At 39.8% G+C, this 24,598-nt stretch overlaps 2 protein-coding genes across 2 annotated transcripts in view; both read left to right on the top strand.

Annotated features, from left to right (window-relative positions):
- Window positions 1-24,598, top strand: part of LOC308088131 (H-2 class II histocompatibility antigen, E-S beta chain-like) — a 129,149-nt gene that overhangs the window by 16,549 nt on the left and 88,002 nt on the right. The gene's annotated exons all lie outside the window — the stretch shown is intronic.
- Window positions 1,542-24,302, top strand: LOC308088260 (uncharacterized protein; the record flags this gene model as incomplete). The annotated part of the gene is made up of 3 exons (XM_080432662.1): window positions 1,542-1,698; window positions 2,236-2,490; window positions 23,986-24,302. The coding sequence occupies exons 1-3, from the start codon at window positions 1,632-1,634 to the stop codon at window positions 24,300-24,302; spliced, it is 639 nt and encodes a 212-aa protein (XP_080288788.1). The 5' UTR covers window positions 1,542-1,631.

The following is a 24,598-nucleotide window of genomic DNA, read 5'->3' as shown; positions in this document are numbered from 1 at the left end:
CACCCACCACTGCATCCGGTTTCATGACTTGGGTTCCGTATCCGTTTTTTTTTTTTTTTTTCCCCAGTCATTTTCGGCCAGAATAGGGAAACACACGGTTTTTCACACGGTATAAAAAACGATCGGACACCTCCCCTTCTATAATCTATGGTCTGGGTGACGAACAGTCATCCCCGTCGTGTATCACATCGTAATTTTCACCGATCAGAGAATCTGAGACCACTTCACATCCGATTTGATGTATTTGACTGTTTCACTGGGTGTGGGGTGGGGGGGCGAGTGTGTCAGCGAGCTGATCAAGCTGGCTATTTGCTGCTCTCTAGTGGTGGAACGATCAAAACGATTCAAAAGTCCAGCTAGATCAGCGCTACTCAACCCGCTGCGTGAGCGTCTTGGCGGCCCCTCATGTTTTTTTTTTTTTTGTTAAGCACAGGATAAAAATATACATTTCCGTTCAAATATATGGGTTGCAATTTTTTTTTTCAAAAACAAACATCAATTGTTACAGGTATAATGCATAGTTTTCTATGCATTTCGGGTTTTTTGGGGGGTTTGACCCCCATTTTTTTCCGTCCGCGCGGCTTTGCCGCGCGCCCAGGGTAGGTGTCCGTTATTTTAATCTCTGGGAGTTGGCAACCCTAACCTTGCCATACCTTAGCTTTTGCTGAACTGATGCCACTGGACATACACACAAAATAAACAGGTACAGTGAAAAGAATATGATGTCAAAATGTACATTTTCTTATAACAATAACAATGCGTAGTGTGTGTTACAAAATCGAAAAATCCAAAATAGGACCGTCATTTTTAGCTTGCGGCCCCTTGGACTTTTGGTATTTTGCTGAGTGGCCCCTGAGCCATCTTAAGTTGAGTAGCCCTGAGCTAGACGATCTATATGAAAATTAAATAACAAAATAACAAAACAAAAAAACACGAAAATCGCTGGCAAGGGCAGCTATGAACGAGGTTTTAACTCTGGCAGTCGATGTGGAATGATTTAGATTATTAAAACAAAAAAAAAACATTTAAAACATCTTTTATGGGGGTCCGTGTCCAGATACATAATATACATTTGGGGGTCCTTGATGTGAAAAATGTAAAAATGTAAGAATAAAATGATATAAACAACTTAATAAAACTTGATAGTAGCTACTATCACGTTATTTGAGTGTTTACAGCATTTGAACTAAATAATAGAATAGAATAATAGGGGGAAATAATGTAATAAATTAGTAAGAGTTTAATAACAGTGATTATATGACTAAACAGCCATCAGTCAATCAATACCAATAAATTATTTTTAAATAAAAATAAAAATAAAATAAAATAAAGTAAAGTGAATAGAGATTGACATCTATATACCATTCAGGATATGTGCAATAATCCAGACTGTCGTCTTTCTGGAAACAGATGATGTAACATCATATCTTTAATCTGATTGGCTGATTCTTCTGAACTATAGAACGAGTCGTCCTTCATTCTCTTTCAGACTCCAGGACTTCTCTTTCAGTAAACATCTGTTTATTCTGATCTGTTTATTCTCATCTGTTTATTCTCATCTATCTATTCTCATCTGTTTATTCTCATCTATTTATTCTCATCTATTAAATTCAGTTCAGTTTTGATCAGTGATGATAAAGATTACAGCCACCCTCCTCATACTCTCCTCTGTTCTTCTTGCCAAAGCGATCACAGGAAGTAAGTACATTATATTTATGTTATTATATACATTTTAACATTTATATCTACAGTTATTATATCAAAACAAATATGAACAATGCACAATACAAACAAATGACACAGACACACAGACACACACACACACACACACACACACACACACACACACACACACACACACACACACACACACACACACACACACACACACACACACACACACACACACACACACTCCTTCTACTACCTGTATGTACAGTATTGAATCTTGAATGTTGGTCCAAATACATACACATTAAAACAGATGTTAGGAACTGTTGTTGTGACATCATGAAATAAATCATTCTGTATGAATTACTTTCATAATAAAATACAAAAAAAACGTTTGAATGTGTTTCAGTGTGAATAAAACGTTTGACAGGAAGCTACTTTTAATATCCAACCTTTCACTTCATATAAGAACCAAACATGATTGTTTAACATGATGATTATGTGTTATTGTCACTGTGAAGAAGTTTGTTGTTGAATTTAATGTCATCTTTGTTTTATTTCCAGTGTTCCATGAGGACATTCAACTCTTTAGCTGTTCAAACACAGTTAAAGACTCATATAAAGAGGACATGTTTGCACTGGATGGTGAAGTGTTGGTGTACGCAGACTACAACAAAGGGAAGGTGGTGTACCCTCAGCCTCCGTTTGTAGATCCAATCACCTACACAGCAGCTTATGAAGCAGCTTTGGATCGTCAGCAGTACTGCAAAGACAACCTGGACACCATTCGCACTGCCTTGAAGAAACCACCAGTGAAAGGTACATGAATACTATGAACACAATAGTTATTAACTAAAACGGTTGAATATATTTAACATGAATGAAAATGTTTAAACATGTATATTAAGCATTTATGTTTTTTATGGTGAAATAATTTCTATATAATATTTATTTTTAGTAAACATGAATATGTGCGTGGGGTGCAGATGATTGTTATGATGATGATTATCCAACAGTTACCATCAAAATAAAACATATCAAAATGTATTCATATTGTGAGGCATTTCTCTCTCAAAATAACAACCTCTCTCTGAGTGTTATCGGTCCGTGTATTTTTCTAATTTTATATTTGGTAAACGAAATTCGGAAAACGGTCCGTTCTCTAAATACTATTTAGAAATGGTTAAACAAAAAACAGTATTTGATAAATGAAATTCGGAAAACGGTTAAATACTATTTAAAACTGGTTAAACAAAAAACTGAAATAGGTATTATATGACCCGATTCCCGATTTTCGTTGGTGTGGTTCTAAACAGAATTAGGAATTTAAAACAACAGTGCGCAAGCCGTCCTGAATTCTGTGTCTCCATATACCAGGCGCGTCTGTGCTATAGCCACGCCCCCTTCTTTGACGCACCCGGAACTGATGAGCAGAATTTTCTTTTTTTCGTTTTTACATTATTTATCGACAATAAATCAATATAAACAAACAAAAAACACGCACAAACGCTGGGAGGTGTCTTAGAAGAGAGCCTTAGAATGGCTAGCGTTGGATTTATGAATATCAAAAATCGCTAAAATAACTATTAAACAGTGGTGGAAAAAGTACTATATATTTTTTTACTTAAGTAAAAGTATCAATACATGTAGAAATACTCTGTACAAGTAAAAGTCCGGAATTCAAAATATACTTGAGTAAAAGTACAAAAGTATTTGTATCAAAATGTAGGCCTACTTAAAGTAACAAAAGTAGAAAGTACTCATTATGCAAAAACTTTCCTATTTCACAAGTTTTTAAATTATAAAAATCTTTTGAAAGTCGCAGATCTAAGCTCACAATGAATGGCATTATGAGCTTGTAGATCAGGCTATTTTCAAATGGCCGAAATGTATCTAGGGCTGAAGTGGTTAATGTATGTTTATACATTTCTGTCTAATCTATCAATCAATCCACCTGGCCAGCTAAAAAAAATGGCATTCTGACATAGGCCTACAGTATATAAATATCAAGAGTGATTGTTTATTATATCCACAGTAATACCCATTATTATTATTAGTAATTAATTCTTATTTATTATTATTATACAGTTGTTTATTATTATTAGTTATACTCATAGTAGCCTTGGTTAGCTTTGGATTCATGAATATGAATTATCGCTAAAACGACAATGAAATTGATTATGTATAACCATAGTTTAATATATATAATATTTGTTTCAGACCTGTGGATCCATATAAAAGACATAATATAAAAAGAGACAGCAGTATATAACAAAACAAAAAGATCACTCAAGCACCCACCCCCCACCCCACCTCACTCACACATACACCAATACATGAGGCGGCTGTCTAGCTCTAAGTCAAAATATTCAGGCAAATTAATTAGAAAATATAGAGGCTATTATGCCAGTGTTCTCTGAGCCTGGATGTGTATCGATAGCTGCTTCTCATAGGGCTTGTTAGAGCCTCTATGAGGCTGTTCTCGGACACATCAAGCCAACACATAAAATTGTACATCTACTGTCTTAAAAGTGCATCACATGTAGGCACATCAGTGGACACAAACAATTGACTGGCATTATGCATTCATCTGGGAATTTGGAGCCTCATACAACCTCATACCATCATTATAAGCCACTCTGAGCCTCTGCATACTTCCACTATGTACGAATGCCAGAGATGAGCCGTATACAGAGGTGTGACATAGGCTCTGAACAGTGAACACTTAACATCAACAGATTCAAAACAAATACAACATTTCAGGAGCAGCATATTGGCCTGTGCATACATTGTCTGTAGACATCTCTGTGTCCAAGGCATCCAATCATCACAGTGAGGACATGACCACAGTATTGTATTTCCTTGCAGATTATGAGAGGACTATCACACAATTGAAAAGCAGGGGAAGATAATTTCCTGTTTTCTCTGCTTCTCACGATCATGATGTAATTTTTTTTGGCATTATATTTTAGGTCAAAATCTTTGCAATACTGTGTGCAGATCTTCAATAATTGTTGAAGCCCAGCACTATGGACTACATATAACTAAATCATCAGCATACATGAGATGATTGACAACAGTGTCACCCACACAGCCAGTGGTGCACCCATTTAACATTAAACAACTTAAAATCCCTCCCTGGCAGACCCCATTACTGACATGGAATGGTTCAGAAATGTAATTGCCCCATTTTGCCTGAAACATCTGACGGGCATACCAAAAGACTTAGACTCTTACTAAGTATTTTGGAACACCTCTATCAATCAATTCCATAAATAACTTTGCATGATTACTCTATCAAATGCTCTGGAACCATCAATAAAGCACAAACATACACACTATTATCAGTAGTGAGAACACACATCTCCAGCCTAGTTAGGAGGATTCTTTCTTATATTTTAGACAAGACACTGGCAAGTCAATTAGGTCTATAATTGTCCATGCTATTTAGCTTCCCAGCCTTGTCTTTCAGGACAGGCACCAACAGTACAGACATAATGGATTCAGGAAGAACACCATGAACCATGAGGCCTGTGAAACCACATAGCAAGCAGTGGACAGAGCCTATAGCTGGCATACTTTAGGTGTTCTGCAGTAATATAGTCCAAGCCACAAGCCTTGTTATTGTCAAGCAACTTGATGGCAATCTTGTCTTGGCCACAGACACCCTCAATATCAGATGGTAAAGAGGTTTTACAGTTATTCATGACCTTGACCTCTTTCCAGAAGTCATCATAGTTGCTCTTTTGCAGTTTCCTAGCAAGCGAATTAGCCCTCATTGTGTTCCCCTTTGTCTTAATAAAACAAAGAGCATGTTTAAATTTAGCATTTTTTTTTTTACGCTCAAGCAAAACCCACTGTCCAGGCCTACCTTCCTCAGACCAGATCAGAGTTTAAAAGCCTCTCTGGCTTCAGAGTGTTTCTCAGCCACATACTCATTCCACCCAGGTTTGATGTTACAAACCTTGTTCTTAAATTTACAGAAGGGCTCCGGCTCACTAGAGATAATTAAAGCTGACACAATATTATCATACATGGTACACAGTTCAGTAGCATGATGTGGGTCTGTACAGTTAACATTTAAAAACATTAGGGAATGCCTAGGCAGTTCTATATTTATATCTTTTTTTATAAATTGTCTGTCAAGATAGAATATCTATCAATGTCCTCTTTTGGTCAGTTTTAGTCAGCTTCCCTGTGTTAACAGCACTACCAGTAACAGTCAGCTGGGGTACATTCTCAACATTAATCATCATAGTAATTGGTATATGATCCGAAGTGGCTAGCCCATACCAAAGCCATGGCCCATACATAATCTTTATATTATCCAGGGAGGCATGAGCATACAATAATATACAACTCATTGTGAAAAGTAAAACACCAAACATTGTGCTGGCTGTGACTGATGTCCGCCAGTGGGTGGTGCTGTTTTCTGAAGTTACTGGGAGGGTGCCTTTATTTTAGGACAGGTGTTTGAGATTTGTAATTAAGTTTCTGCTCAAGGTGTGCTAGGTTTATGATTAGCAGGGCAGCATACTAGTTTCAGTTTGGTGTTTGAAGGCAGACATATGTCCTCTCTGTTTTTCTTGTGTGACAAAGCATTGTCTTTTTACTCCTGGATTATGAGTAAAAGAGAGTTAACACCTGATACCCTTGTCCGGAGTTATCTTTCTGCCTAACTGCGCCTGTCAAAGCAGTGAGGGCAGAACAGTAAAAAGACAGAGACGTCTACAGCAACTAATCTAAGAGGATATACACGTCAGCCTTACTCTAGTACCTGAACATGCCTCAGTCACAGGATGATGAGGTTAAGTCAGTCCACACTCACAAATCAAGTTCATCCAAGAACTCTAAATCATCAAGGCACTCTAGTACGGCCTCGGCAGCAAATGCAATGGCAGTCAATGCACGGGCAAAAGCCGAGGCAGCACGAGCAAAGTCCATATTTGCTGAAAGGGAAATTCTAATGAGAGTCAGACAAGCAGAGCTCAAAGTGGAGGGAACGAGACTGGAGGCCACCATTGCAGCGCTTCATCAGCAATGTGACGCAGAGGCGGCCGATGCTGAAGCCAAAGTATATGAGGCTGCAGCAAACAAAGTGGAGGAAAAGCGCAAGAGTCGCTACCTCTCTCAGAAATGGAACCCCTTACAATGCACCAGTGAGTATGTGAAAGACCAATCCATACAACATGACAAGTTCATGCCAGATGAACATGTGAAGCCTAATGAGGTGCCACCAGATACCACATTGTATCAACTCAAACAGGAAGTTGACATGTCTGAACCTAGAGATAGAGCCGATATCTCAGTTAATCACCACAACAATGTGAACAAGGGAGTTCTCCAGCCATCTCAGGGCTACAAGGAGGTCTCTCTGCCATATCAGGGCTACAAGGATATCCCCCAGCAATCACAGGGCGGGGAGCGTGCCTCTCAGCCATCCCAGGGCGGGGAGCGTGCCTCTCAGCCATCCCAGGGCGGGGAGCGTGCCTCTCAGCCATCCCAGGGCGGGGAGCGTGCCTCTCAGCCATCCCAGGGCGGGGAGCGTGCCTCTCAGCCATCCTCCCAGGCCTACGAGTGTGCTTCTCAACCATCCCAGGCCTACGAGCGTGCTTCTCAACCATCCCAGGCCTACGAGAGTGCCTCTCAGCCATCCCAGGCCTACGAGCGTGCTTCTCAACCACCCCAGGGCTACAAGCGTGCCTCTCAGCCATCCCAGGGCTACGAGCGTGCTTCTCAACCACCCCAAGTGCTCGAGCTGCGGAACGGGCCTCCAAATGCTCCATTCGCACAGAGGTTAGCTCTTTCTGGGATGGGTTATTGTGGGTGACATCTGTTTTGAAGGGGCTCACAAACCTGGCCATGTAAATGTTCTCAAGACAAACATCTTGGAGAATGAGCGACCGAGCTACTTCCTTCCATGCCAAAACAACTTCCAGGTAAAAGAAAGTTTCAGTTGCCAAGGTCAACATAAGATGAACTCTCCCGTTCTTGGTCAACCAAACCGGCTGACTGAGGTTGATGTCATGGGGGAAACAGTCTTCCAAGGCACAAGTGCAGATGAAAACGCCATAGAAGAACAAACAGTCCTGCAGATAATGGAGAAGGAGATCTATCAGAATGATACAAACAGCTGGGTGGCTCCACTGCCTTTCCGCTCCCCAAGACCACGCATCCCCAATAACAAACAGCAAGCCAGTCAACGCCTCGCCTCAGTCTGTCACACGTTGATGAAGCGACCTCTCATTCCTGTATCTACCGACCCAAACTTCCCTCTCATTCTGACACCAGCTACCATCCTGACCCAGAAGGTTGGAGCGCCATCAATACCGCCTGTCAATTTTGATGAAGGTGACCTGTTCAAGTGCCAGTGGAGGCACGTGCAAAACAATGTCTTCTGGCATCGTTGGAAGAACAAGTACCTCTCTACTCTACGAAGCAGCAGGAAGTGGCACTCAGATAGGCCTAACCTACAATCAGAATCAGAATCAGAATCAGGTTTATTGTCACATCACAGGTTTACAAGGTAAAAAAGTGGGTGAAATTTGTTTTTGTACATCGTTCCCATCGCAACGTTAATTTCCATTTAAAGAAGAGGGGGGGGGGGGGGGGGAGAAGAAGAGGGGTGGGGGGCAAGTGGGAAGGAGATCAAAACAAGAGAGCAACAGAAGGCCAAACAAGTTATCTACATATTTACAAAGTACCTGAGATAATAAAAAGCTAAGGTGCCTGAGCATAGCAGCAATGTATACTGTGCATGATATATACTTATACTGTGCATGATATACTTGTGGACGTTAAGGTGCTTAGAGAAAAAAGAGCACAATAAAAAAAGACAAAAAAAGTCAGTGCGTTATACATGGGATTAAGGTGCAAAAGGTCAGTGCGTGTCCACCTAGGGTGGACTGACCCTAGTATAATCCGCAAGTAGCTCCATGAGGGAGTGCAACAAAAGTCATTTGTACCTGGTGTAGTCCACAGGTGTGTCCGAGGGGGAGCTAAGTCCAAGTAATTTGTCCCTGGTATAATCCACAGGTGTGTTCAGGAAGAGCCAGAAAAGTCTGCGACCAGCTGGACAGTACCGCCTGTTGTCAGGCTGCTGAACAAGGCTTATGCCTCATTCAGCATTCTGACAGCAGCCGGGTTAAAACTGCACCAGAACCTGGTGGTGGAACTCTTGATACTGCGGTAGAGCCCCTTGCCCGGTCGCGGTCGTTGTAGGGGTTTGAACAGTTTGTGACTTGGGTGGTGCTTGTCCTTGATGATGCGCTTGGCTTTGACCACGCACTGCTTTTTGTACAGTTCCTGGAGCGCTGGGAGCTCGCCTCCCATTATTCGCTCTGCCGATCGCACTACTCGCTGTAGGCTGATCTTTTCTCGGGCAGTGCAGTTCCCGTACCAGGCCGTGACACAGCCTGTTAGGATGCCTTCAACAGAACTGTTGTAATACAGCCTGAGGATGCGATATCCTACTCCAAGCTTCTTCAGGCAGCGGAGCCAGTACAGTCGCTGCTGAGCCTTTTTCCTCACGTGTGTGGTGTGCGTCTCCCATTTGAGGTCCTCCTCGATGTGTACTCCGAGGAACTTGAACTCGCTGACCCTTTCCACTGCAGCACCGTCGCTGAGGATGGGCGCATGGTCTCTCCGCGGCCTCCTGAAGTCCACGATCAGTTCTTTGGTCTTGTCGACGTTAAGAGCGAGGTTGTTCTCCCGGCACCAGAGTGCCAGTGAGTTGATCTCCTCTCTATAGTCAGACTCGTCGTTGTTGACGATTCGGCCTATCACTGTCGTCCGCGTACTTTATGATGGTGTTGGAGACATGGGTGGCTATGCAGTCATACGTGTACAGGGAGTAGAGGAGAGGGCTCAGCACGCATCCCTGGGGTGCTCCGGTGTTGAGGGTCAGGGGGTCGGATGTGATGCTGCCCATTCTCACCACCTGATGTCGGTTGGACAAGAAGTCCTGTATCCAGTCGCACATGCTTGGGTGTAGCCCTAGGTCTCTGAGCTTTTTGTCAAGTATTGCTGGGACAATGGTGTTGAATGCTGAGCTGTAGTCCACGAACAGCATACGTACATATTTGTCCTTCAGCAGCTTGTTGTCCATGTGCGAGAGGACGGTGTGGAGAGCCATGGCAATAGCGTCGTCGGTGGATCTGTTTTTGCGGTATGCATACTGCCACGGATCCAGCGAGGCAGGTAGCGTGGAGCTGATGTATTCCCTCACCAGTTTCTCGAAGCACTTGCTGACGATCGGGGTGAGAGCGACAGGTCTCCAGTCGTTCAGGCATGTCACTTTGGCCTTTTTGGGAATGGGCACAATGATTGACATTTTGAACCCTGCAGGGACCACAGCCTGGGAGAGGGAGAGGTCCTCGTCCTGTTGAAGGACTGTCAGGCCAAGCGGAATTGCTGGCCGATGGGTATAGTGGCCAAAACCTTCCCCAGTCTTGATGGAACATGCAAGACTTTCTTGAGAGCCAGAACAGAAACTGTACTCCTCCTGCCAAACACTGATAACGAGGACAATGGGAAGAAAATGTAACTCTGACATGTTAGTGTTGTCAGGCGGGGAGTGTGCTGGCTGTGACTGATGTCCGCCAGTGGGTGGTGCTGTTTTCTGAAGTTACTGGGAGGGTGCCTTTATTTTAGGACAGGTGTTTGAGATTTGTAATTAAGTTTCTGCTCAAGGTGTGCTAGGTTTATGATTAGCAGGGCAGCATACCAGTTTCAGTTTGGTGTTTGAAGGCAGACAGATGTCCTCTCTGTTTTTCTTGTGTGACAAAGCATTGTCTTTTTACTCCTGGATTATGAGTAAAAGAGAGTTAACACCTGATACCCTTGTCCGGAGTTATCTTTCTGCCTAACTGCGCCTGTCAAAGCAGTGAGGGCAGAACAAACATCATTGACGTTGCTATGACGGGAAACGCCCTGCAGGGGTCCATAAAGGTCTAAATTAATTAGAAATTAAGAGCTTATTTCTCTTTGCCATATTTTCCATTTGTAATTAATTAGATAATGAATACTAACAAGGGATCATTTATTGAAATAAAACATCATTTATTTAAAATTTAAATATTCAAACATGTAGAAAATCATGCAAACATAAATTAAGTAGAAAACATAAATATAAATGTAAATAGAAGGTTATAAAGGTGGGTATAATAAACAATGACTATGGGGGTCGGGGGATCTTAGTATAATTTGAAATTCAATTCCGATTCACTTTTCAAATAATTATTTTACTGATTTTCCTTTCAGAAACCAAATTAAATATTGCTCCATTTTTCAAATAATCACTTCCAAATTAAACCTCAGATTATACTAAGATCCCAAGGTCAGTTGGGGGTATCTTAGTATAATCTGATATTCAATTCAAATTCACATCCACATCTGAAAAGTCTATTTTACTGATTTTCCTTTTAGAATCTAAATTAAACATTGCTTCATTTTTCCAATTTTCTAGCCCACAAAAAAATCTGGAAAATGCTCCATTTTTCTGATATTGTGCTTAGTATTTTGGCGTCTTTTGATTTGGGACTGACACTGAGAAAAGCTCAAAATAGTTTTTCTTTCAATTTTTTCATCCCAGAATAAAAATCAAAGAATGTCTTCATTTTTTCAATTTTCTAGCCCACCCAAAAATCAGGAAAATGCTCCATTTTTCTGATATTCTGATTAGTATTTTGTCATCTTTTGATTTGGGACTGACAAAGGAAAACATCTTTATTCGTCTTTGTTTTTCAAAATGTCAGTCATCTTTTAATCTACATTTTTCATCAAAACAAAGATGTCACGTGACCACGTGTTACATCACATGGTCTTTGTCCTTCAAAGTAAAAGTTGTAGTCTAACATGTAAGCAATAGGATCTACAGACAGTCATTAACACCACATCTAATGACTGTATGATGTTGTTTTTAATGCCTTTTCTGTCTTTTTTTAGATCAAAGCTACGGCTCACAAAAGTATGTTGCAAGACTACCAAACCTTTCTGGGACATAAAACCGTAAATCCCTTACAACTATATACTTGTGGTGTGGAAGCTCCACCAGCAGGGGTCATTCACTTTCCCCTTGTGCCTCCCAACTTCACAGCACCTTAGTAGTTTTACTGAGGTGCTGTCAACCTAACAACCTTTTTGTTCTTCTATACAAATATTTTCTTTCACATCAGGATTTAAAGGACGAGTTCACCCATTTTCAACCTGTCTTCATATAATTGTTCCTCAATAATGCTCATGATAATATGGCACCCATCGAGAAAAAAAAATTCTATGGGGAATCCAAGATAATAGAAACTACAGGCTTTCTATTCCTGTTAGCACGCTATAATTGTTCTCGCGTTAATAAAAACAAATATATACAATTTTAAATATTGAAGGGAAAAGAATCCTTTCTGTTGAACTGATAATCGGCTGATTCTTTGACCAGATCCGAGAGCCGCTATGAGAAGTAAGTAAAATCGATATGTAAGGCTTAGGCTGTGAAAACCAACTAGGCTGATGAGTTGTCTGATGCTTATCTAAGAGTTAATGTCGCTCGGTTTCACTGATGAACTCTCTTAGCCATGATGTCAGTCCTGATGAACTCCCTTAGGACTTTGATGTTTGTCCTGGACGTTTTGGTTATCTCCATATGGAGTTCCAGTAGGGGTTCTCTGATGTCAGCGCTAGGTATGTTAGGTATCTCCATGATAATCGTCTAGGAGAGATTCTATGATGTGTTGGAGATTTCAGCTATTTAAACAACAGACAAATTGTGCAATGACATAATTTGTCGTGCGTCCGTCCATTGTATTGGTGAAATTAAGAGCAGACAAGACTGTTAAAATTAAGTGTATTTATTAATCAAGCAGTAAGTTAAAAGTTAGAGAAATGTACTTAACAGAGATCTCTGGGCTCACACTAGCTTTCCTTATCAGCAACAAATTGCATCGAGGTCACCTCACTAAGTGTGAGCCCTCTTATCTGTCCCTAGAGCCCCTATATACTGAAATGTGGGATGGTCTTCAGGTTGGTTCGCCACCTGACTCAGCATTTGTCTTCAAACAATGGGGGGGGGGGGATTTCTCTCCAACCTGCATCTTTCTAAGATTAGGGAAGGACAGAAAGGAACAGAAACCACAAATGCATACACATGTACAGACAGATGACCTCTCATCACTTCAACGGCCGGGACATCTGACAGTTTTGTCTTCTTTATTGGGACAGCAATTAAACAATAGTAATTAAAGCAATCGCATATTCTTATAATACCAACTAGTATTAACTAAAGCTTTAAAGGGATATCAATTGCCATCAGATGTCAGACTTGGGGAGGTTAATTGTCTCCATCTATGGGAATCTCCATTTGGGAAGGTTGTGATCGAATAGGTCACTAAAGTCGGGACTGAATAGGTCATTCATCCCATTAGGTTTCTGGGCACCTTGCCATGATCCACCTTGCGGTGTTATCCATCTATGGCTAATGCTGGCAAGTATGCCCTGAACGTTCTTTATACTTTCACTGGTAGATGCGTTTCTGAAGTGTCCATAGCCCTCCTATGAGACACAGACTGAGAAGAAAAAAATCACACAATTTTAGCAGGAGCATTAGTGAGGATCTATGAAGATAGGTTGAAAATGGGTGAAGTCGTTCTTTAATGATCATTAGACTAATAACCCATTACCCATTATCAATAAGTAACCCACCTATATCCCAAACTCCCTCCCCAGTCAGAGTTCATAGTTTTATTGAATGTAGAATTATGTGCAGGATGTCATTTGTATATGTGAGGGAACTTAATTTACTGTCTTTCCCTATAGGACTGACCGTGGGTAGCTACCTGGGATGTAAGTTGGGGCTTGATCAACCCCGGCTGGGTCACCTGGGCGAGGGTTCATGTTGCGAGACCCGAAACACCCTATGACCCCAGGCTACAACACTGATGATACATCCCAGGTGCATCCATGTGATGTATTCTTTATTGTATGTACTTAATTTAGGAGAGAATATCTCAACTGTTCTTGGCTAATATGACCCCAGGGAACAACTTAGGAACTGTGACTAATTCTCTATCCGGAATGAAATACCCGAAAATGACCACGCTCTTTTTTTAAATGACCATAACCGGTGCACTACTTCCAACATGGCTCTATCTGCTAAACCTTTGGAGCTACAGATTTAAACAGCTAAACAGCTAAAAGAAACGTATTACTGTCCAGGGCCATAAGGATATTTTTGCGCAAATCAATCTAAGAGCACCACATTTGTCCCAGATGTAACCCAGGGCATGCTCTAATGATTTAGCAAGAGCACCCGAGCCAGCAACCTTCAGGGTCATCATAGTGGCCAAATCCAATATGACCGCCACCTGACAACGTTTTTGGCTATAACGTTTGAACCACATTTTCAGCTATGAATGCAAACTTGGTGTCTAAATCATGTTTTTTGACAATTAAAAACATGTTTGAATGCTTATCTTTATGATTTAATCTATCTAGAGGACACTAATTTGATTATCACAAATATGGCTACTATGTTCTGAAACAACCAATGTATCTTACGATGTAATTTCATTGAAACAAGAATGATTTAACAGTAGAACTAATTCCTATGATGATAGGCCTACAGCTAGAGCTAATACAGAATGTTCAACAATGCTCAGCATAAAGTGTAATACTATATAGTATTACTATTCTATACACCATTGACTAGTATGATATCATACGGTACTAGTCACTAGCCACTGTCAGGATTCATCTACTCTGCTGTGGCCACCACGGCTCTTGCCGGCGAACAGTATATGATGATGACCATATACTCCAATCTTTGGACATGGAAAGTTGATCTTTTCAGGCTCCAAAGTAAGGGTGACCAGAGTTTCTTTGAGATACCTGCACTCCTTTTCCCATAGTCAGGGAAGGCTGATGTTGGTCAAATGGTAACCAGGTCCCTTGAGAACTTCCTCCCACCCAAGCTGCACTGATTCAGCATGTCCGAACCTGGGAACCTTACTGGACCCATCTCGCAGATGCCAGTAAAGCTTGCGCCATCCTCCTCCACTGTGGCTGCAAAAGTCATGTAGTGGACACAGCAAATGCTGCAAAACTGGAGTCTGCTGCATCTCGATATATAGATGTTGTGTGATTAGGACATTAAAAACAATCATCACCCGAGGAATCAAAAGGACTGAGCACATGCAACTGTGTGTGTGTGTGTGTGTGTGTGTGTGTGTGTGTGTGTGTGTGTGTGTGTGTGTGTGTGTGTGTGTGTGTGTGTGTGTGTGTGCGTGCGTGCGTGCGTGCGTGCGTGCGTGCGTGTGCGTGTGTGTGTGTGTGTGCGCGCGTGTGCGTGTGTGTGTGTGGTGCAGTATGTATCAGTTATCGCAGAGCTGTTCTGTTGTTGTAACACCAAGACACATTCCTAGCAACGATTTGTTGTTTAGCAATTCACTTTTCAGATTCTAATTTGAACATATTGTTCAAATTCCATACACCTTTGACTATTATGATAGTATTCACTTTATGCTGAGCATTGATGTTATGGTTTGCTGACCAGCTGCTGCTGGAAGTGCCAACTGCACCCACTAAAGTTACAGGGGTGACCGGGCCTTTGCCGTGGCTGCCCCCTCTGGAATGACTTTCCTTTACGCATCAAAGCAGCCCAGTCATCTTTACTAAAGACTAATTTTTTGTCCTTGGCATTCAGTAACAACTAAAGCAGCCTTACCTTCCTCTATTGGCGCTAATGTTTGTTTGTCTGTGCTTACTCATTGTTTACTATTGTCGGCTTACATTGCATTGTTTGCTTCCTGTTTTTTTTTTTTTTTTTTTTGCTTTGTTTTGCTTTTTACCTGTACAGCACTTTGGTTGACCTGGTCATGTTAAATGTGCTATATAAATAAACCTTGATTTGATTTGATTTGATTTTTAAAAGGGCGTGGTCATTTTCGGGTATTTCGTCCCGGATAGAGAATTAGTCACAGTTCCTAAGTTGTTCCCTGGGGTCATATTAGCCAAGAACAGTTGAGATATTCTCTCCTAAATGAAGTGCACACATATCTTAGCCAGGTCCTAGAAAGTGAATGACCCCTGCTGGCGGAGCTTCCACACCACAAGTATATAGTTGTAAGGAGTTTACGGTTTTATGTCCCAGAAAGGTTTTAGTAGTCTTGCAACATACTTTTGTGAGATGTAGCTTTGATCTAAAAAAAATGACAGAAAATGCATTAAAAAACACATCATACAGTAATTACATGTGGTGTTAATGACTGTCTGTAGATCCTATTGATTACATGTTAGACTACAACTTTTACTTTGAAGGACAAAGACCATGTGCTTTGACCCATGGTCACATGGCTTCTTTGTTTTGATGAAAAAGGTAGACTAAAAGATGACTGACATTTTGAATAATAACCATTCCAGGCTTTTGGATTCCAGATGAATTAAGAAAAAAAAAGACAAATAAAGAGCTTTTTCCTTTGTCAGTCCCAAATCAAAAAATGCCAAAATACTAATCAGAATATCAGAAAAATTGAGCATTTTCCTGATTTTTTGGTGGGCTAGAAAATTGGATAAATGAAGCCATTATTTGATTTTTGGTCTGGGATGAAAAAACGCCAAAACCTTTTTTAAGAGCTTTTTTTCAGTGTCAGTCCCAAATCAAAAAAAGCCAAAATACTAATGAGAATATCATAAAAATGGGCCATTTTCCAGATTTTAAGGGAAAAAAGAAAAGTTTCAAAATGAAGCAATGTTTTATTTAGGATCTGAAACGAAAATCAGTAAAATATACTTTTCAGACGCTTATTCCAATTGAAAAACAAATAATAAATACGATGCCCTGACTCCAAAAGCCCGGGGGATCTTAGTATAATCTGAGGTTTAATTTGGAAGTGATTATTTGAAAAATGGAGCAATATTTAATTTGGTTTCTGAAAGGAAAATCAGTAAAATAATTATTTGAAAAGTGAATCGGAATTGAATTTCAAATTATACTAAGATCCCCCGACCCCATAGGTCGGGGGATCTTAGTATAATTTGAAATTCAATTCCGATTCACTTTTCAAATAATTATTTTACTGATTTTCCTTTCAGAAACCAAATTAAATATTGCTCCATTTTTCAAATAATCACTTCCAAATTAAACCTCAGATTATACTAAGATCCCAAGGTCAGTTGGGGGTATCTTAGTATAATCTGATATATTATATTCAATTCAAATTCACATCTGAAAAGTCTATTTTACTGATTTTCCTTTTAGAATCTAAATTAAACATTGCTTCATTTTTCCAATTTTCTAGCCCACAAAAAAATCAGGAAAATGCTCCATTTTTCTGATATTGTGCTTAGTATTTTGGCGTCTTTTGATTTGGGACTGACACTGAGAAAAGCTCAAAATAGGGTTTTTTTCAGTTTTTTCATCCCAGAATAAAAATCAAAGAATGTCTTCATTTTTTCAATTTTCTAGCCCACCCAAAAATCAGGAAAATGCTCCATTTTTCTGATATTCTGATTAGTATTTTGTCATCTTTTGATTTGGGACTGACAAAGGAAAACATCTTTATTTGTCTTTGTTTTTCAAAATGTCAGTCATCTTTTAATCTACATTTTTCATCAAAACAAAGATGTCACGTGACCACGTGTTACATCACATGGTCTTTGTCCTTCAAAGTAAAAGTTGTAGTCTAACATGTAAGCAATAGGATCTACAGACAGTCATTAACACCACATCTAATGACTGTATGATGTTGTTTTTAATGCCTTTTCTGTCTTTTTTTTTAGATCAAAGCTACGGCTCACAAAAGTATGTTGCAAGACTACCAAACCTTTCTGGGACATAAAACCGTAAATCCCTTACAACTATATACTTGTGGTGTGGAAGCTCCACCAGCAGGGGTCATTCACTTTCCCCTTGTGCCTCCCAACTTCACAGCACCTTAGTAGTTTTACTGAGGTGCTGTCAACCTAACAACCTTTTTGTTCTTCTATACAAATATTTTCTTTCACATCAGGATTTAAAGGACGAGTTCACCCATTTTCAACCTGTCTTCATATAATTGTTCCTCAATAATGCTCATGATAATATGGCACCCATCGAAAAAAAAAATCCGATGGGGAATCCAAGATAATAGAAACTACAGGCTTTCTATTCCTGTTAGCACGCTATAATGGAAACCATTGTTCTCGCGTTAATAAAAACAAATATATACAATTTTAAATATTGAAGGGAAAAAAATCCTTTCTGTTGAACTGATAATCGGCTGATTCTTTGACCAGATCCGAGAGCCGCCATGAGAAGTAAGTAAAATCGATATGTAAGGCTTAGGCTGTGAAAACCAACTAGGCTGATGAGTTGTCTGATGCTTATCTAAGAGTTAATGTCGCTCGGTTTCACTGATGAACTCCCTTAGCCATGATGTCAGTCCTGATGAACTCCCTTAGGACTTTGATGTTTGTCCTGGACGTTTTGGTTATCTCCATATATGGAGTTCCAGTAGGGGTTCTCTGATGTCAGCGCTAGGTATGTTAGGTATCTCCATGATAATCGTCTAGGAGAGATTCTATGATGTGTTGGAGATTTCAGCTATTTAAACAACAGACAAATTGTGCAATGACATAATTTGTCGTGCGTCCGTCCATTGTATTGGTGAAATTAAGAGCAGACAAGACTGTTAAAATTAAGTGTATTAATTAATCAAGCAGTAAGTTAAAAGTTAGAGAAATGTACTTAACAGAGATCTCTGGGCTCACACTAGCTTTCCTTATCAGCAACAAATTGCATCGAGGTCACCTCACTAAGTCTGAGCCCTCTTATCTGTCCCTAGAGCCCCTATATACTGAAATGTGGGATGGTCTTCAGGTTGGTTCGCCACCTGACTCAGCATTTGTCTTCAAACAATGGGGGGGGGGGGGGATTTCTCTCCAACCTGCATCTTTCTAAGATTAGGGAAGGACAGAAAGGAACAGAAACCACAAATGCATACACATGTACAGACAGATGACCTCTCATCACTTCAACGGCCGGGCCATCTGACAGTTTTGTCTTCTTTATTGGGACAGCAATTAAACAATAGTAATTAAAGCAATCGCATATTCTTATAATACCAACTAGTATTAACTAAAGCTTTAAAGGGATATCAATTGCCATCAGATGTCAGACTTGGGGAGGTTAATTGTCTCCATCTATGGGAATCTCCATTTGGGAAGGTTGTGATCAAATAGGTCACTAAAGTCGGGACTGAATAGGTCATTCATCCCATTAGGTTTCTGGGCACCTTGCCATGATCCACCTTGCGGTGTTATCCATCTATGGCTAATGCTGGCAAGTATGCCCTGAACGTTCTTTATACTTTCACTGGTAGATGCGTTTCTGAAGTGTCCATAGCCCTCCTTTGCTTTGCTTTGCTTTGCTTTGCTTTGCTTTGCTTTGCTTTGCTCCTATGAGACACAGACTGAGAAGAAATAAATCACACAATTTTAGCAGGAGCATTAGTGAGGATCTATGAAGATAGGTTGAAAATGGGTGAAGTCGTTCTTTAATGATCATTAGACTAATAACCCATTACCCATTATCAATAAGTAACCCACCTATATCCCAAACTCCCTCCCCAGTCAGAGTTCATAGTTTTATTGAATGTAGAATTATGTGCAGGATGTCATTTGTATATGTGAGGGAACTTAATTAACTGTCTTTCCCTATGGGACTGACCGTGGGTAGCTACCTGGGATGTAAGTTGGGGCTTGATCAACCCCGGCTGGGTCACCTGGGCGAGGGTTCATGTTGCAAGACCCGAAACACCCTATGACCCCAGGCTACAACACTGATGATACATCCCAGGTGCATCCATGTGATGTATTCTTTATTGTATGTACTTAATTTAGGAGAGAATATCTCAACTGTTCTTGGCTAATATGACCCCAGGGAACAACTTAGGAACTGTGACTAATTCTCTATCCGGAATGAAATACCCGAAAATGACCACGCTCTTTTTTTAAATGACCATAACCGGTGCACTACTTCCAACATGGCTCTATCTGCTAAACCTTTGGAGCTACAGATTTACTGAGGTGCTCAAAATGTTCAGAATACTTATGATTAGGGAAACATAGTAAAGTGTAAAATTTCTAATTTGATATTTGACAGAACAGCTAAAAGAAACGTATTACTGTCCAGGGCCATAAGGATATTTTTGCGCAAATCAATCTAAGAGCACCACATTTGTCCCAGATGTAACCCAGGGCATGCTCTAATGATTTAGCAAGAGCGCCCGAGCCAGCAACCTTCAGGGTCATCATAGTGGCCAAATCCAATATGACCACCACCTGACAAAGTTTTTGGCTATAACGTTTGAACCACATTTTCAGCTATGAATGCAAACTTGGTGTCTAAATCATGTTTTTTGACAATTAAAAACATGTTTGAATGCTTATCTTTATGATTTAATCTATCTAGAGGACACTCATTTGATTATCACAAATATGGCTACTATGTTCTGAAACAACCAATGTATCTTACGATGTAATTTCATTGAAACAAGAATGATTTAACAGTAGAACTAATTCCTATGATGATAGGCCTACAGCTAGAGCTAATACAGTATGTTCAACAATGCTCAGCATAAAGTGTAATACTATATAGTATTACTATTCTATACACCATTGACTAGTATGATATCATACGGTACTAGTCACTAGCCACTGTCAGGATTCATCTACTCTGCTGTGGCCACCACGGCTCTTGCCGGCGTACAGTATATGATGATGACCATATACTCCAATCTTTGGACATGGAAAGTTGATCTTTTCAGGCTCCAAAGTAAGGGTGACCAGAGTTTCTTTGAGATACCTGCACTCCTTTTCCCATAGTCAGGGAAGGCTGATGTTGGTCAAATGGTAACCAGGTCCCTTGAGAACTTCCTCCCAGCCAAGCTGCACTGATTCAGCATGTCCGAACCTGGGAACCTTACTGGACCCATCTCGCAGATGCCAGTAAAGCTTGCGCCATCCTCCTCCACTGTGGCTGCAAAAGTCATGTAGTGGACACAGCAAATGCTGCAAAACTGGAGTCTGCTGCATCTCGATATATAGATGTTGTGTGATTAGGACATTAAAAACAATCATCACCCGAGGAATCAAAAGGACTGAGCACATGCAACTGTGTGTGTGTGTGTGTGTGTGTGTGTGTGTGTGTGTGTGTGTGTGTGTGTGTGTGTGTGTGTGTGTGTGTGTGTGTGTGTGTGTGTGTGTGTGTGTGTGTGTGTGTGTGTGCGCGCGTGTGCGTGTGGTGCAGTATGTATCAGTTATCGCAGAGCTGTTCTGTTGTTGTAGTAACACCAAGACACATTCCTAGCAACGATTTGTTGTTTAGCAATTCACTTTTCAGATTCTAATTTGAACATATTGTTCAAATTCCATACACCTTTGACTATTATGATAGTATTCACTTTATGCTGAGCATTGATGTTATGGTTTGCTGACCAGCTGCTGCTGGAAGTGCCAACTGCACCCACTAAAGTTACAGGGGTGACCGGGCCTTTGCCGTGGCTGCCCCCTCTGGAATGACTTACGCATCAAAGCAGCCCAGTCATCTTTACTAAAGACTATTTTTTTGTCCTTGGCATTCAGTAACAACTAAAGCAGCCTTACCTTCCTCTATTGGCGCTAATGTTTGTTTGTCTGTGCTTACTCATTGTTTACTATTGTCGGCTTACATTGCATTGTTTGCTTCCTGTTTTTTTTTTGTTTTTTTTGCTTTGTTTTGCTTTTTACCTGTACAGCACTTTGGTTGACCTGGTCATGTTAAATGTGCTATATAAATAAACCTTGATTTGATTTGATTTGATTTTTAAAAGGGCGTGGTCATTTTCGGGTATTTCGTCCCGAATAGAGAATTAGTCACAGTTCCTAAGTTGTTCCCTGGGGTCATATTAGCCAAGAACAGTTGAGATATTCTCTCCTAAATGAAGTGCACACATATCTTAGCCAGGTCCTAGAAAGTGAATGACCCCTGCTGGTGGAGCTTCCACACCACAAGTATATAGTTGTAAGGAGTTTACGGTTTTATGTCCCAGAAAGGTTTTAGTAGTCTTGCAACATACTTTTGTGAGATGTAGCTTTGATCTAAAAAAAATGACAGAAAATGCATTAAAAAACACATCATACAGTAATTACATGTGGTGTTAATGACTGTCTGTAGATCCTATTGATTACATGTTAGACTACAACTTTTACTTTGAAGGACAAAGACCATGTGCTTTGACCCATGGTCACATGGCTTCTTTGTTTTGATGAAAAAGGTAGACTAAAAGATGACTGACATTTTGAATAATAACCATTCCAGGCTTTTGGATTCCAGATGAATTAAGAAAAACAAAGACAAATAAAGAGCTTTTTCCTTTGTCAGTCCCAAATCAAAACATGCCAAAATACTAATCAGAATATCAAAAATTGGAGCATTTTCCTGATTTTTTGGTGGGCTAGAAAATTGGAAAAATATAGCCATTATTTTATTTTTGGTCTGGGATGAAAAAACGCCAAAACCTTTTTTAAGAGCTTTTTTTCAGTGTCAGTCCCAAATCAAAAAAAGCCAAAATACTAATGAGAATATCATAAAAATGGTCCATTTTCCAGATTTTAAGGGAAAAAATAAAAGTTTCAAAATGAAGCAATGTTTTATTTAGGATCTGAAACGAAAATCAGTAAAATATACTTTTCAGACGCTTATTCCAATTGAAAAACAAATAATAAATAAGATGCCCTGACTCCAAAAGCCCGGGGGATCTTAGTATAATCTGAGGTTTAATTTGGAAGTGATTATTTGAAAAATGGAGCAATATTTAATTTGGTTTCTGAAAGGAAAATCAGTAAAATTATTGTTTAAAAAGTGAATTAGAATTGAATTTCAAATTATACTAAGATCCCCCGACCCTATGGGTAGGCCTATAACTAATAATAATACTACTAATAATAATAACGGTATAATAATAACTAATAATTAATAACTAATAATATTATTAATGGGTATTATTATGTGGATATAATAATAAATACTCTTGATATTTATATACTGTATGTCAGAGTGCCAAAGGCCAATTTCTTTTTAGCTGGCCAGGTGGATTGATTGATTGAATATTTTATTAGACGGAAATGTATAAAGATACATACTTCAGCCCTAGATACATTTCGGCCATTTGAAAATAGCCGATCTACAAGCTCACAATGCCATGCATTGTGAGCTTTTTATACATTAAATAAAATATTTTTATACATTTAAAAACTTGTGAAATGGGAAAGTTTATGCATAATGAGTACTTTCTACTTTTGTTACTTTAAGTACATTTTGATACCAATACTTTTACTCAAGTATATTTTGAATTCCGGACTTTTACTTGTACAGAGTATTTCTACATGTATTGATACTTTTACTTAAGTTAAAACAATTGAGTACTTTTTCCACCACTGTTTAATAGTTATTTTAACGATTTTTGATATTCATAAATCCAACACTAGCCATTCTAAGGCTCTCTTTTAAGACACCTCCCAGCGTTTGTGTGTGTTTTTTGTTTGTTTATATTGATTTATTGTCGATAAATAATTTAAAAACGAAAAAAAGAAAAGTCTGCTCATCAGTTCCGGGTGCGTCAAAGAAGGGGGCGTGGCTAGAGCACAGACGCGCCTGGTATATGGAGACACAGAATTCAGGACGGCTTGCGCACTGTTGTTTTAAATTCCTAATTCTGTTTAGAACCACACCAACGAAAATTGGGAATCGGGTCATATAATACCTATTTCTGTTTTTTGTTTAACCAGTTTTAAATAGTATTTAGAATACTAACCGTTTTCCGAATTTCATTTATCAAATACTGTTTTTTGTTTAACCATTTCTAAATAGTATTTAGAGAACGGACCGTTTTCCGAATTTCGTTTACCAAATATAAAATTAGAATTCAAATGGCCGAAAAATACACGGACCGTTATCTCTGTTATCCTGGAAATACATGATGGGGTCTGACAGACAGACAGACAGACAGACAGACAGACAGACAGACAGACAGACAGACAGACAGACAGACAGAGTTTACGCCACATGGCCGGATTAACCCTTCGTGGAGCCCGGTGCTACGACCTGTTTCGGTGTGGGGGGGGGGTTGCTGCTGCTGCGAGGAAAATGTACGCTTCGCTGGCATGTTTCACCGTCTTAGCGACTCCTCCAGAGTCCTTGTTTACTCAGCCACTCTAGTACTTGACAATTCAAACACACACAGTGATGATATTATATACAGATTATAATAAAACTGAACATTAATGACATTTTTAATTGTCTATTTCCAGATGGATATGTGTACTATGAGGCTCACCGCTGTGTGTTTAACTCCAGTGAGCTGAAGGACATACAGTACATATTCTCATCTAATTTCGATGGTGATGAGATCCTCAGGTGGGACAGTAGAGTAGATCAGTATGTTGGATACACTGAGTTTGGTGTGAAGAACGCAGAGCGCTGGAATAAAGATCCTACACAACTGGCTGTGGCGAGAGCACAACGAGAGGCATTCTGCAAACACAACATTGAGAACGACTACCCCCGTGTTCTGAACAAGAGAGGTGAGCTGATCTCAGAGCAGCACTCAACACTCATCACCTCATAAACTGTAACATGACATCATAATAAATCATTCTATTCAGAGATGATTAATGGTGTTAATATTGATCTGATAATGATTATAAAACATGACTTAATCTGCTGAGAAACATTTCAGATCCTCTTAAACACTTAAAGGGATAGTTCACCCCCAAAATGACTTTTTTTCAAACGATTAGTCACCCCATGGAGACTCAAATTCATGGATATTTATTTGTTTTTGTCGCATTTTTAAGCCAACAATTTGATGACCGGCAGCGGTTCCGGTAGGAGACACAAAGAGTCTCCTTTGTATCTCCTACC

This window comes from Gymnoscopelus braueri, assembly GCF_963280865.1.
Source record: "Gymnoscopelus braueri genome assembly, chromosome: 7".
Lineage (NCBI taxonomy): Eukaryota > Metazoa > Chordata > Actinopteri > Myctophiformes > Myctophidae > Gymnoscopelus > Gymnoscopelus braueri.
Note: the sequence above shows the minus strand (reverse complement) of the source record. Positions and strands in the feature narration are given on the sequence as shown.